Source organism: Salmo salar, chromosome ssa14 (genome assembly GCF_905237065.1).
Source record: "Salmo salar chromosome ssa14, Ssal_v3.1, whole genome shotgun sequence".
Taxonomy (NCBI): Eukaryota; Metazoa; Chordata; class Actinopteri; order Salmoniformes; family Salmonidae; genus Salmo; species Salmo salar.
The window spans coordinates 55164715-55176759 of NC_059455.1; the positions used below are offsets into that span (position 1 = coordinate 55164715).

A 12045-nucleotide genomic window follows, 5' to 3' on the forward strand; every position below is an offset into this window, starting at 1 on the left:
ACAACTTCTCAATCAGTACAGAAGTTGATAGCTACATTCACACAGAACCTGCGAGCTGTCCTGAGCAAAAAAGAAGCACCCATCAATCTACTCACTGATCTTATTTATTTTAGGGAAAGTCATTTACAAAAGTTAAACCTTCAATAGTTAACATAGCAGCAATATGCTGGCCAATGTTGATAGTCACTTACTATTTACACTTTAGCATTGGCTAGCCTACTGCAGCCAGGTCGATATCTCTTTCAGAAACGGAATTGTCTTAAAGGGGCAGCATTCTATTTTGAGTGGGGGGAAAGAAATATTCTCAAAATGACATACTTTAGAAACAAAAATGAATGCAATTAAGACAATGCAATGCTTAAGAATGGAGTAATGACTTACGTTGCTAAATTATATTAAACACAAATTCTGTTCGGCCGGTCGGGCCATTGAGTAAAAACGTTGGACCCTGTCATAGCCTATAAATAGGACCCAGAGTTTTACCTGACCAGGTCATTGTTAACTCGAAATGACACAACGACAAGGTTCCAGTTTAACCTGTTGGGTCTAGGGGGCAGCATTTGCACGTCTGGATAAAAAAAATGTACCCGATTTAATCTGGTTACTAATCCTACCCAGTAACTAGAATATGCATATACTTATTATATATGGATAGAAAACACTCTAAAGTTTCCAAAACTGTTTGAATGGTGTCTGTGAGTATAACAGAACTCATTTGGCAGGCAAAACCCTGAGACATTTTCTGACAGGAAGTGGATACCTGATGTGTTGTATTGACTTTAAACCTATCCCATTGAAAAACACAGGGGTTTAGGAATATTTTGGCACTTCCTATTGCTTCCACTAGATGTCACCAGCCTTTACAAAGTGTTTTGAGTCTTCTGGAGGGAGATCTGACCGAACAAGAGCCATGGAACGGTGATGTCCCATTAGACACCTGGCGCGCTAGTTCATGTTGGGTACCCTCGTTCCAATACGTTATAAAAGAGTATGCATTCGTCCACCTTGAATATTATTCATGTTCTGGTTAAAAAAGGCCCTAATGATTTATGCTATACAACGTTTGACATGTTTGAACGAACGGAAATATATTTTTCCCCTCGTTCATGACGAGAAGTCCGGCTGGCTTACATCATGTGCTAACGAGACGGAGATTTTTGGACATAAATGATGAGCTTTTTTGAACAAAACTACATTCGTTATGGACCTGTGATACCTGGAAGTGACATCTGATGAAGAGAATCAAAGGTAATGGATTATTTACATAGTATTTTCGATTTTAGATCTCCCCAACATGACGTCTAGTCTGTATCGCAACGCGTATTTTTCTGGGCGCAGTGCTCAGATTATTGCAAAGTGTGATTTCCCAGTAAGGTTATTTTTTAAATCTGGCAAGTTGATTGCGTTCAAGAGATGTAAATCTATAATTCTTTAAATGACAATATAATATTTTACCAATGTTTTCTAATTTTAATTATTTAATTTGTGACGCTGACTTGACTGCCGGTTATTGGAGGGAAACGATTTCCTCAACATCAATGCCATAGTAAAACGCTGTTTTTGGATATAAATATGAACTTGATAGAACTAAAAATGCATGCATTGTCTAACATAATGTCCTAGGAGTGTCATCTGCTGGAGATTGTAAAAGGTTAGTGCATCATTTTAGCTGGTTTTATGGTTTTGGTGACCCTGTCTTTGACTTGACAAAACATTACACACAACTCTTGTAAATGTACTGTCCTAACATACTCTAAATTTATGCTTTCGCCGTAAAACCTTTTTGAAATCGTAAAACGTGGTTAGATTAAGGAGATGTTTATCTTTCAAATGGTGTAACATAGTTGTATTTTTGAAAAATTTGAATTTTGACATTTATTTGGATTCAAATTTGCCGCTCTTGAAATGCACCTGCTGTTGATGGAGTGCACCACGGGTGGCACGCTAGCGTCCCACCTAGCCCCAAGAGGTTAACAAAGTTTACTATACTGTATGAACACACTACAAGGTAGCCATTACAGTCACGGCTAGGTCCATCCACAAACTAATTTCCTGCGCAGGCGCACTCTTGACTGAGTGATAGCCCCGTAATAACAGAAATATAGGGATACTTAAAACATTAACTTAACAATCTCCCCCTTTTCTTTAAAGACAAATTAAACATCAACAACATAATTAAATGTCCAAGTATTATTTAAGTTCCCCATTACAAATGGGTTGTGTGACAGTTTTTATTTGTATTACTCAAGCTGCCACTTTCCATTACTGAGAGCCTGTAGGAGCACAAGACCGGATGCTCCTTTTTTAGTCAGACAGTCAGCAAGCTGTTCCTTTGTGGTCGACCACAGAATCCGCTGGATTCTCTGAGCTTGAATAAATTCCTTGATGCTGCTAATCTCAAGACGAAGTCTTTTCTCTGTGACCGACTTGGTTGACTTCAAAGCATCAACTAATGAGTAGTTGTCAGTGACACAAACTACAGGTAGAATGTGCCGTTTTGTCTCACCAGTGGTAAGCTCTGAGAACAGAGTTGCAAGAAAGATCGCATTGTCAATTCCATCCGCAAGAGCAAGTGTTTCTCCAGCAAGTGTGCTTCGGACAACCCTTCTGATCCTTTTTGACTGCCAACAGATAGGCGAGAATCTTCCTCCTTCACCCATTAACACGATTAGATGTCCACCTTGTGTGCCTCCATCTGTAAGGTTCCCTAGCGAAGCATCACTGAAGACAACTAGTTTCAAAGAGTCATCTTTTCCAACATGCTGAAACTTTAAAGTCACTTGTTGTGATTTCAGTTTACGAACAACTTTGTTTGCCTCATGAATGGTTTGTACAGTGGCGTGTTTTGTGTTAGATGCCAAGTTGCAACCATCAAACATTACATCAGGTCTACTCTGTCTAGCAACCCATAAAATTTGTCCTATCTTTGACCTCAATTGATCAGCTTCAATTCCACATAGAGGGGAATTCCTTTGTACGGCTCTTGAAGAATCCCTGTGAATGGGTTGAAGATTCTTGATATAGCTCTCCTGTTGCATCAGTATTGTCCCATCAACTGTAATAAACTCTATGCCAACATAACAAAAATTATCATGCTCCTCACGGCCGACCTGGAAAACAGATTTGAGGTGTGGAATCACAGTTGTAGCAAAGGTCTGTGAGCCACCCCAGATAAAGTCATCAACATGACAGGCAAGTACTCCAGTCACACTGCAGTCTTGATCAAGCCAATAGAAGACTGCAGGATCCACTTGTGACAGTTTTCCACCTGTACTCAGCATTGTTGCCTTGACTTTGTTGTACCAGTAGAGTGATGCATCTGCCAGTCCATACACACACTTCTTTAGTTTCCACAGTGTTCCTTCGCATTTAGCTTCAGGCGGAGGTCGGATGTGAATGTCCCTTGACAGCTCTGTTCCCTGCCAAAAATGCAGATTTGATGTCTATGGAATTAAGTTTCCATTGTTTCTGGCAGATCACTGACATCAGCAATCTGAGTGACTCTGAGGCGCATGTCGGTGAGTCTTTTGGGAGTTGTTTAGCAGCCAGCTCCTCAAAACCTCTAGCCACTAGACGTGCTTTAGGCACTATTCCAGTTAAGGACTCTTTAAGGGTACACACCCACCTTGTTGAGACACATTTTTGGCCAATGTCTGTAACTTCCTCAAACACTCAATTTTTCCTCCAATTACTGAGCTCATCTAGCTTAGCTGAGTCAAATGACACGTCCTTTGTTTCAAGTACATCATCATTTTGAATGTCATTCTGTTTTTTTCGATTTTCCATTGGTTCAATTCTGAGATTATCTACAAGTGACAGGTCAGCTGACCCTGTTGTACCAGAAAGTGTAACTGGTTCAGAGTACTGCAAGTTGTACCAGTTCTGGTGTTTTCCTTTGGCTTTTCCTGCTCGTCCAATGACGGTTGCTGTATGTGGAATACCACTTTCTCTGTCCATGTATTTAACAGTTTGTCCAGTTTTCAGATTGGAACAACCATGTTCTCTTAACACATGTGGCTGTTGTTGAATGTTTTCCTCATTTGAACGCTCAACAGTATTATCTGTGGCATGGTTGAAGGTCTCTGATCCATTTCCTGTGTCAGTTTCAGTGTCCATATCATTGGATGTGACATCTGGTAGGTTTGTGTCTGTTACTGTCTCCTTTTCATTAGGATGATTCTCAGCAACAGCCCCTCTATCTTGTTGATTATTTACTTTCCGCAATCTTGAGTGATGCACCCTGACAATGATGCCTCCGTGCCTCACAAATATCACCACACCATCTTGGCCAATGACTACTCCCGGTCCCTTCCACTCTTGACAGTCAACTCGTTTGTAGTACACTTTGTTTCCAGTTTCGTACTTCTCATCGGTGGGTCGTAGCTGTTTACGCAGAGCCCTGCGAATTCTTTCTGAGCACTCTGCTTCAGTGAACGCTTTTCTCGCTGCATGTAGTGCTGAAAGGTGCTGTCCCACCCATGCACTGACACTGGCCCCTTCTAGTGCTGGTGGCTTGTCAACCAGTACAGAGGGAAAATGAGGGTTCTGCCCGAACACTAGTTGGTATGGGCTGTAACCATGAACATTGTGCATTGAGTTTTTTGCCATCAAAGCCCAATCTAGGGCTGTGTTCCAGTCACATCCATTGTCTTGCTTCACTTTCAGCATGATCTCTGTGAGTGTTTGATTGTGTCTCTCCAGAAGTCCATTGCTCCATGGACTGTATGCAGCAGTTGTCTTTACTTCCATGTTGAATTTCTCTGCCATTTCTCTTATTTCATTATTATTGAATTCTCCTCCATTGTCACTGTACAATTTCTGGGGAGGGCCATGCACACTTACCCAGGAATGCATGAAGTGCCTGACGATGTCACTGGGTTTCTTTGTATTCACAATGCTTCCAGCGCTGAAGCGTGTGAAGTGGTCGATTATGTGAAGGTACCACACACTTGGTGCTAACTCATGTAGATCTACAGCCACTGTTTCATTGTACTTGGAAGCTAGTGGCAAACCAACAGCTGGTTTGGGCTTAGGTTTACTGTATTTTTGACATGTCTCACAATTGTTAACTATCTGCTGTAGAATGGAAATACTCTCATCATCATTATTCCCTGAACTGCTGAGTAACTTCTGAAGTCTGTCAACTGTAGCATGTCCAAACTGTTTGTGAAGCTTTACCAATACTTTGTTTTTCTTTTGTTTTCATGTTCTCTGTGACTGTCAGAATCTCCATGTGCTCTGTGTCCGTCCGAATCTCATTTTTTGCATGGACTCTGTGTGATGTCTTTGTCTAAAATGTTTACACAATAGTGGCCTGAGGTAGTAAGTTCAAGAGTCACTGGTTGTTAAAACATCACTGCCTTGTCATTTTTTATGTCTAGTACAGCCCCTGCCTTCTTGAGGGAAGCTTTGCTTAATAGTAAGGGGATATCTGTAGGGACCACCTCTGTTTCAATGTGACACTTAGTCTGACCAATTTTTGCTGGTATCTTAACTCTCTTGGTAGAATGGACAATTCTCCCATCTCCAAATTTGAAAGCTCTGTTGCTTGGTGTGTCAATCATATTTTGTACTTCTTTCATATTTAGTTCACTAACATAGCTATCAAGCCATTTTGCACCACACACTGTCCGTGTACATGCAGTATCAATCACAGCAGATCCTAAGGATTCAACTATAAAAATATCAGTATCAGAAGCAGATTCATTTGAAAACAGTGTAATGTTACACTGCTCTATATCTGTGTTTACATTTTCCTCTGTTAGTTTAACTTGTTCATTTTTATGAGGACAGTCTTTAACCCAATGGTAAGTGCTTTGACAAACAGCACATTTTGATCTCCTTCCATATTTGTCCAGTGGATTTGTTCCGGGAAATGGCGCCCTCTTCAGGTTGTCTTGAGAACGTGACTTTTTGGCGCCTTTTCTCTGCTGCTCAGTGTAATATGCTCCGTCACTCGCTTGCATTCCATCTGTTAACGGCGCGACAGACGTCTTTTCACCAAAAATTATTTTTTGTGCCGACTTCATTGATGCAAAAGTCAGTACAGTACAAGCAGTCAAAGCCAACTGTTTCTCCCTACCATCTAGACAGGCAGTATCTAGCAACTTGAAAGCTAACACTGCATCCGGGAGAACCATGTCGTACTTGCGCATCCTATTGTACCTTTGTTCGAAATCAATGATGTAGTCCGTCATTGCAACCTAAATATCTCTCGAAACACTGTCAAAGTTTGAATATGCCTCGTAGGCACGGTCTTTCTCTTCTTTAAGAAATACAGAATCCAGTGCTCTGATCAAAGTTCCCATACCATCATCATTGTTCAAATCCTCAACGGATATTTCCAGTGCTGTATCTCTCGCTCTTCCCTCGAGCGATAATTCCACCGCAAGTGCTTGCTTTTTCGCGTCCAGATTAGTAACCCGTGTCCAGATTCCAAGTTCATTTTTCCAACTTTCGTACGACCTCTTCTCGTCGAAGCGAGGTGGCACATTGTAGTTATTAGCCATCCTCTGCTACCAATGTTAACTCGAAATGACACAACGACAAGGTTCCAGTTTAACAAAGTTTACTATACTGTATGAACACACTACAAGGTAGCCATTACAGTCACGGCTAGGTCCATCCACAAACTAATTTCCTGCGCAGGCACACTCTTGACTGAGTGATAGCCCCGTAATAACAGAAATATAGGGATACTTAAAACATTAACTTAACAGTCATGAGATAAGGAAAAACTCCAGGCCACAGAAAAGACACGTAATGATTTTTAACCTGTGGTGCAATGGCTTAACAAGCTGCTGGTAGTTTTTTTTCTGGATTTATGTCACAACTGAGACCTATCTGGGTCTTAAAGGAGTAGTCGTGTCATCTGACCACTTCCGTATTGAGCGAGGCACTGGTACTTCCTGCTTTAGTTTTTGCTTCTAAGCATGAATCAGGATGACAGAATTATGGTCAGATATGCCAAATGGAGGGCGATGGAGAGCTTCGTACGTTTCTTTGTGTGGAGCAAAGGTGGTCTAGAGTTTTTTATTTTTTCTCCTCTGGTTGCACATGTGACATGCTGGTAGAAATTAGGTAAAACAGATTTAAGTTTGCCTCCATTAAAGTCCTCAGCCACTAGGAGTGCCGCTTCTGGATAGGCGTTTTCTGGTTTGCTTATGGCCTTATACAGCTCATTGAGTGCGGTCTTAGTGCCAGAGTCGTTTTTTTGGTGGTACATTGAAGGCTACGGAAATATAGATGAAAACTGTCTTGGTAGATAGTGCTGTCGACAGTTTATCATGTGATACTCTAACTCAGGCGAGCATTATCTCGGGACTACCTTAAAATTAGACATTGTGCACCAGCTGTTAATGACAAATAGACACACCCCAACCCCTCATCTTACCAGACGTAGTTATTCTGTCCTGCCGATTTAACGGAAAACCCAGCCAACTGTATATTACCCGTGTCGTTGTTCAGCCACGACTCAGTGAAACATAAGATATTACAGTTTTCTTTGTCCCGTTGGTAGGATAGTCTCGTACGGAGCTCATCCAGTTTATTCTCCAGTGTTTGCATGTTGACCAATAGAACGGATGGCAGAGGCGGGTTACCCACTCGCCGACAAATTCTCACAAGGCACCCAGATCTCTGCCCCCTGTATTTCCTTCATGCGAATGACAGGGATTTGGGCCTGTCTGGGAGCAACATTACTTCCTTCTTCTCGTCAGACAAATAAATATTTTTTTAGCTTTGTCCAGTTCGAGGTGAGTAATCGCTGTTCTGATATCCAGGAGCTTTTCGGTCTTAAGAGACGGTAGCATTAACATTTCGGACAAGATTAGTTCCAACAATGCGGAAAAAACACACAAAATAGCACAATTGGTTAGGAGCCCGTAAAACGGCAGCCATCCCCTCCGGCGCCATTCTTCATCGGGATTCGCTGTCTGCTCCAGACAGTCATTTTAAAGCCTGGGATTTAGGATTTGACAGGCCAAATTATAGACAGTGAATGTAACAAAAACTGGTTTATATTGATGTTTTGTAGTATTATATTAAAGCTTTTATCTCATATTAAGTAGGTAGAAACAAGCTTTTCTCTGCACCTGCGATAACATCTGGAAAACTGGTTACGCGACCAATGAACTTTGATTTGATGTAAAGTGATTATATGAGATATTAAAATGTTCAGTCTTTTTTATGTTCACCTTGTTTGTTTGGAGCCCTCTCTTTCTCCCCCCCCCCACACTCTGCCTCAAATTGACATCGTTTTTTTTTGTTACCAAGTCTCCTTGACGACCTGCTCTCTCATAGAAATATAATAATTATTTTTCTATGTCTGCTCTCGTGGTACCCACTCCTGAGTGGTGACATGGAGCTTCTGTCTGTCCCTCAGAAGGAGTGTCTGGATACAGGAAGTTGTTCCTTATAAAAGAGCTGTGTGTGTGTGTGTGTGTGTGTGTGTGTGTGTACACTGCTCAAAAAAATAAAGGGAACACTAAAATAACACATCCTAGATCTGAATGAATGAAATAATCTTATTAAATACTTTTTTCTTTACATAGTTGAATGCTGACAACAAGATCACACAAAAATAATCAATGGAAATCCAATTTATCAACCCATGGAGGTCTGGATTTGGAGTCACACTCAAAATTAAAGTGGACAACCATACTACAGGCTGATCCAACTTTGATGTAATGTCCTTAAAACAAGTCAAAATGAGGCTCAGTAGTGTGTGTGGCCTCCATGTGCCTGTATGACCTCCCTACAACGCCTGGGCACGCTCCTGATGAGGTGGCGGATGGTCTCCTGAGGGATCTCCTCCCAGACCTGGACTAAAGCATCTGCCAACTCCTGGACAGTCTGTGGTGCAACGTGGCGTTGGTGGATGGAGCGAGACATGATGTCCCAGATGTGCTCAATTGGATTCAGGTCTGGGGAACGGGCGGGCCAGTCCATAGCATTAATGCCTTTCTCTTGCAGGAACTGCTGACACACTCCAGCCACATGAGGTCTAGCATTGTCTTGCATTAGGAGGAACCCAGGGCCAACCGCACCAGCATATGGTCTCACAAGGGGTCTGAGGATCTCATCTCGGTACCTAATGGCAGTCAGGCTACCTCTGGCGAGTACATGGAGGGCTGTGCGGCCCCCCAAAGAAATGCCACCCCACACCATGACTGACCCACCGCCAAACCGGTCATGCTGGAGGATGTTGCAGGCAGCAGAACGTTCTCCACGGCGTCTCCAGACTCTGTCACGTCTGTCACATGTGCTCAGTGTGAACCTGCTTTCATCTGTGAAGAGCACAGGGCGCCAGTGGCGAATTTGCCAATCTTAAGTAGTGACTCAGCGCTACTTAGTGGTATATCATACAGCCAATTAAAAAATATTACATTTCATAAGACATTAAGTGTGGCTTCTCAGGCCACTACTCAACTATCACATATCTACAAAATCCATGTGTGCGTGTGTGTAGAGTGCATGTCTTTATCATGTGTGTCTGTGCCTTTGTGTGTGTCTTTTCACAGTACCCACTGTTCCATAAGGTGTATATTTATCAGTTTTTTAAATCTGATTCTACTGCTTGCATCAGTTACCTGATGTTGAGTAGAGTTCCATGTAGCCATGGCTCTATTTAATACGGTGTGCCTCCCATAGCCTTTTCTTGACTTGGGGATTGTGAAGATACCTTTGGTGGCATGTCTTGTGGGGTATGCATGGGTGTACGAGCTGTGTGCTAGTAGTTTAGACAGACACCTCTGTCTTACAAAAACAAGTAGTGATGAAGTCAATCTCTTCTCCACTTTTAGCCATGAGAGATTTACATGCATATTATTGTTAGCTCTACGTGTACATTTTAAGGGCCAGACGTGCTACCCTGTTCTGAGCCAGTTGTAGTTGGACAGATTTCTTCCCATCTTAGCTACTGTCGCGTGATGACTGCTATTTATCGAATAATTACCTACTACGTAAAATTTTTACTCAATTTAAATGAATCATGTAATAATTAACTCATTAGGAATTTGGGGCACCTACTCCAATTCGCATACTGCCCAAAAAAATTCATAGATGACGCAGTCTCAATTGGACTCCACCCTGCCCTTTCCCACCTGGACAAAAGGAACACCTATGTGAGAATGCTATTCATTGACTACAGCTCAGCGTTCAACACCATAGTTCCCACAAAGCTCATCACTAAGCTAAAGTCCCTGGGACTAAACACCTCCCTCTGTGACTAGATCCTGGACTTCCTGAAGGCCGCCCCCAGGTGGTAAGGGTAGAAAACAGCACATCTGCCACGCTGATTCTATATACGGGGGCCCCTCGGGTGCGTGCTTAGTCCCTTCTTGTAGTCCCTGTTAACCCACGACTGTGTGGCCAAGCATGACTCCAACACCATCATTAAGTTTGCTGACGACAACAGTGGTAGGCCTGATCACCGACAACGATGAGACAGCCTATAGGGAGGAGGTCAGAGACCTGGCATTGTGGTGCCAGGACAATAACATCTCCCTCTACGTGAGCAAGGCAAAGGAGATGATTGTGGACTACAGGAAAAGGAGGGCCGAACATGCCCCCATTCACGTTGAAGGGGCTGTAGTTGAGCGGGTCGAGAGTTTCAAGTTCCTTGGTGTCCACATCACCAACAAATTATCATGGTCCAAACACACCAAGAAAGTGGTGAAGAGGGCATGACAACAACGCCTATTACCCCTCAGGAGACTGAAAATATTTGGCATGGTTCCCAGATCCTCAAAAAGTTATACTGCTGTACCATCGCGAGCATCCTGATCGGTTGCATCACCGCCTGGTATGGCAACTGCTCGGCATCCGACCGTAAAGCGATTCAGAGGGTAGTGCTTTACTCTATTCTTACATAATGTATTATGTTTGAACGTCATTGCAGACTTTAAATTACGGCCAAAGCAGTTGTTGACAACTTTCATTGTCATTCTATTTACACAAACAAGACTTCTGAAATCCCAATTGGCTGATTTGACAATGTGAGGGACGCAGCCACAAAAAAGTGAACTATAGCTTTGAGGATTGTTCCATGTCCGTGGAACTGTCACCAATCGCCAACTATCAATCACATACAGGCCTGTTTATGATACAAATGTTAAATAGATGTCAAGTGAGCATAGAAACTGGAGGGGAGAACTGTCTACCGATAAAACTTGTTGGCAAAGAGATTCACATGTGAAACACTGGATGACCAGACCTTTCAATACAATAATAGCACAAGGTCGTGTATAAAGAGGGACAACGTCATGGTATAAATTGTGTGAACATGTGCTTCGAAATGGGACTCAATCGTTCTCTGGCTTTCTCTTTGGCTTTCTCAATTTCTTTTTCTCTTTCTATCTCCGTGTCTATCTCTCTCTGTCACGCTCTTTCTTTTTCTCTCACTTTCGCCTTCTCTCTCCCTGCCTCCACTGTGGGAGGAATAATGAAGGCAGACTGATGCATTCAGAAAAACTGGTTGCATGCACTGGTTCCATGTCCTCTCCTGATTAGAATACTTTGATTCTCTCTCCCTATTGATTGTTTTTCTGTCCTCAGTTAATAGACAATTAATTTGGAATGTTGTGTATGTTTCATGGATGTTTATGTATAATTTGATTAAAAGGAACCATAATATTCTCTGGTTTTGTTTGAGGGAACTATTTTACTTTTTTCTTTTTTTTTAATAGAGTTGAGATTCACTGGGCTCTAAAAGCTATGATTGGAGAGATGAAAAGAGATGCCAGATGAAGAACTGCATATCTTTAGGTTACGGGTTAGGGTTAGTGGAAAGTTAGTTGAAATGTCTACATCTACAAACCATCTTTTTGGGACTAATAAAGTCTTACTACAGTATATCTCTTTCTCCAGGTGAACTTAGGGAGCCATCAGTACCTGTTCACGGTGGACTTGAACCCATCTGAGATGCCTAGTTTCTGTCTGCGTCATGACGTGGACGCCCTGCTGTGGCAGCCCCGTCCGGACCAGCCCAGCAACATGTGGGAACACATCGCCACCTTCAACGCCCTCGGTACGTGTAGAAACTTT

The 12045-nt window shown here is 42.4% G+C and overlaps 1 protein-coding gene across 5 annotated transcripts in view; it reads left to right on the forward strand.

Moving 5' to 3' along the window:
- nudcd1 (NudC domain containing 1) overlaps nt 1-12045 on the forward strand; it is a 72754-nt gene that overhangs the window by 39463 nt on the left and 21246 nt on the right. For all 5 annotated transcript variants that reach the window (XM_045693610.1, XM_045693612.1, NM_001140357.1 and 2 more), the window contains one exon: nt 11869-12028. In XM_045693610.1, coding sequence (XP_045549566.1) covers nt 11869-12028 — 160 coding nt within the window. The remainder of the gene's footprint in view (nt 1-11868; nt 12029-12045) is intronic.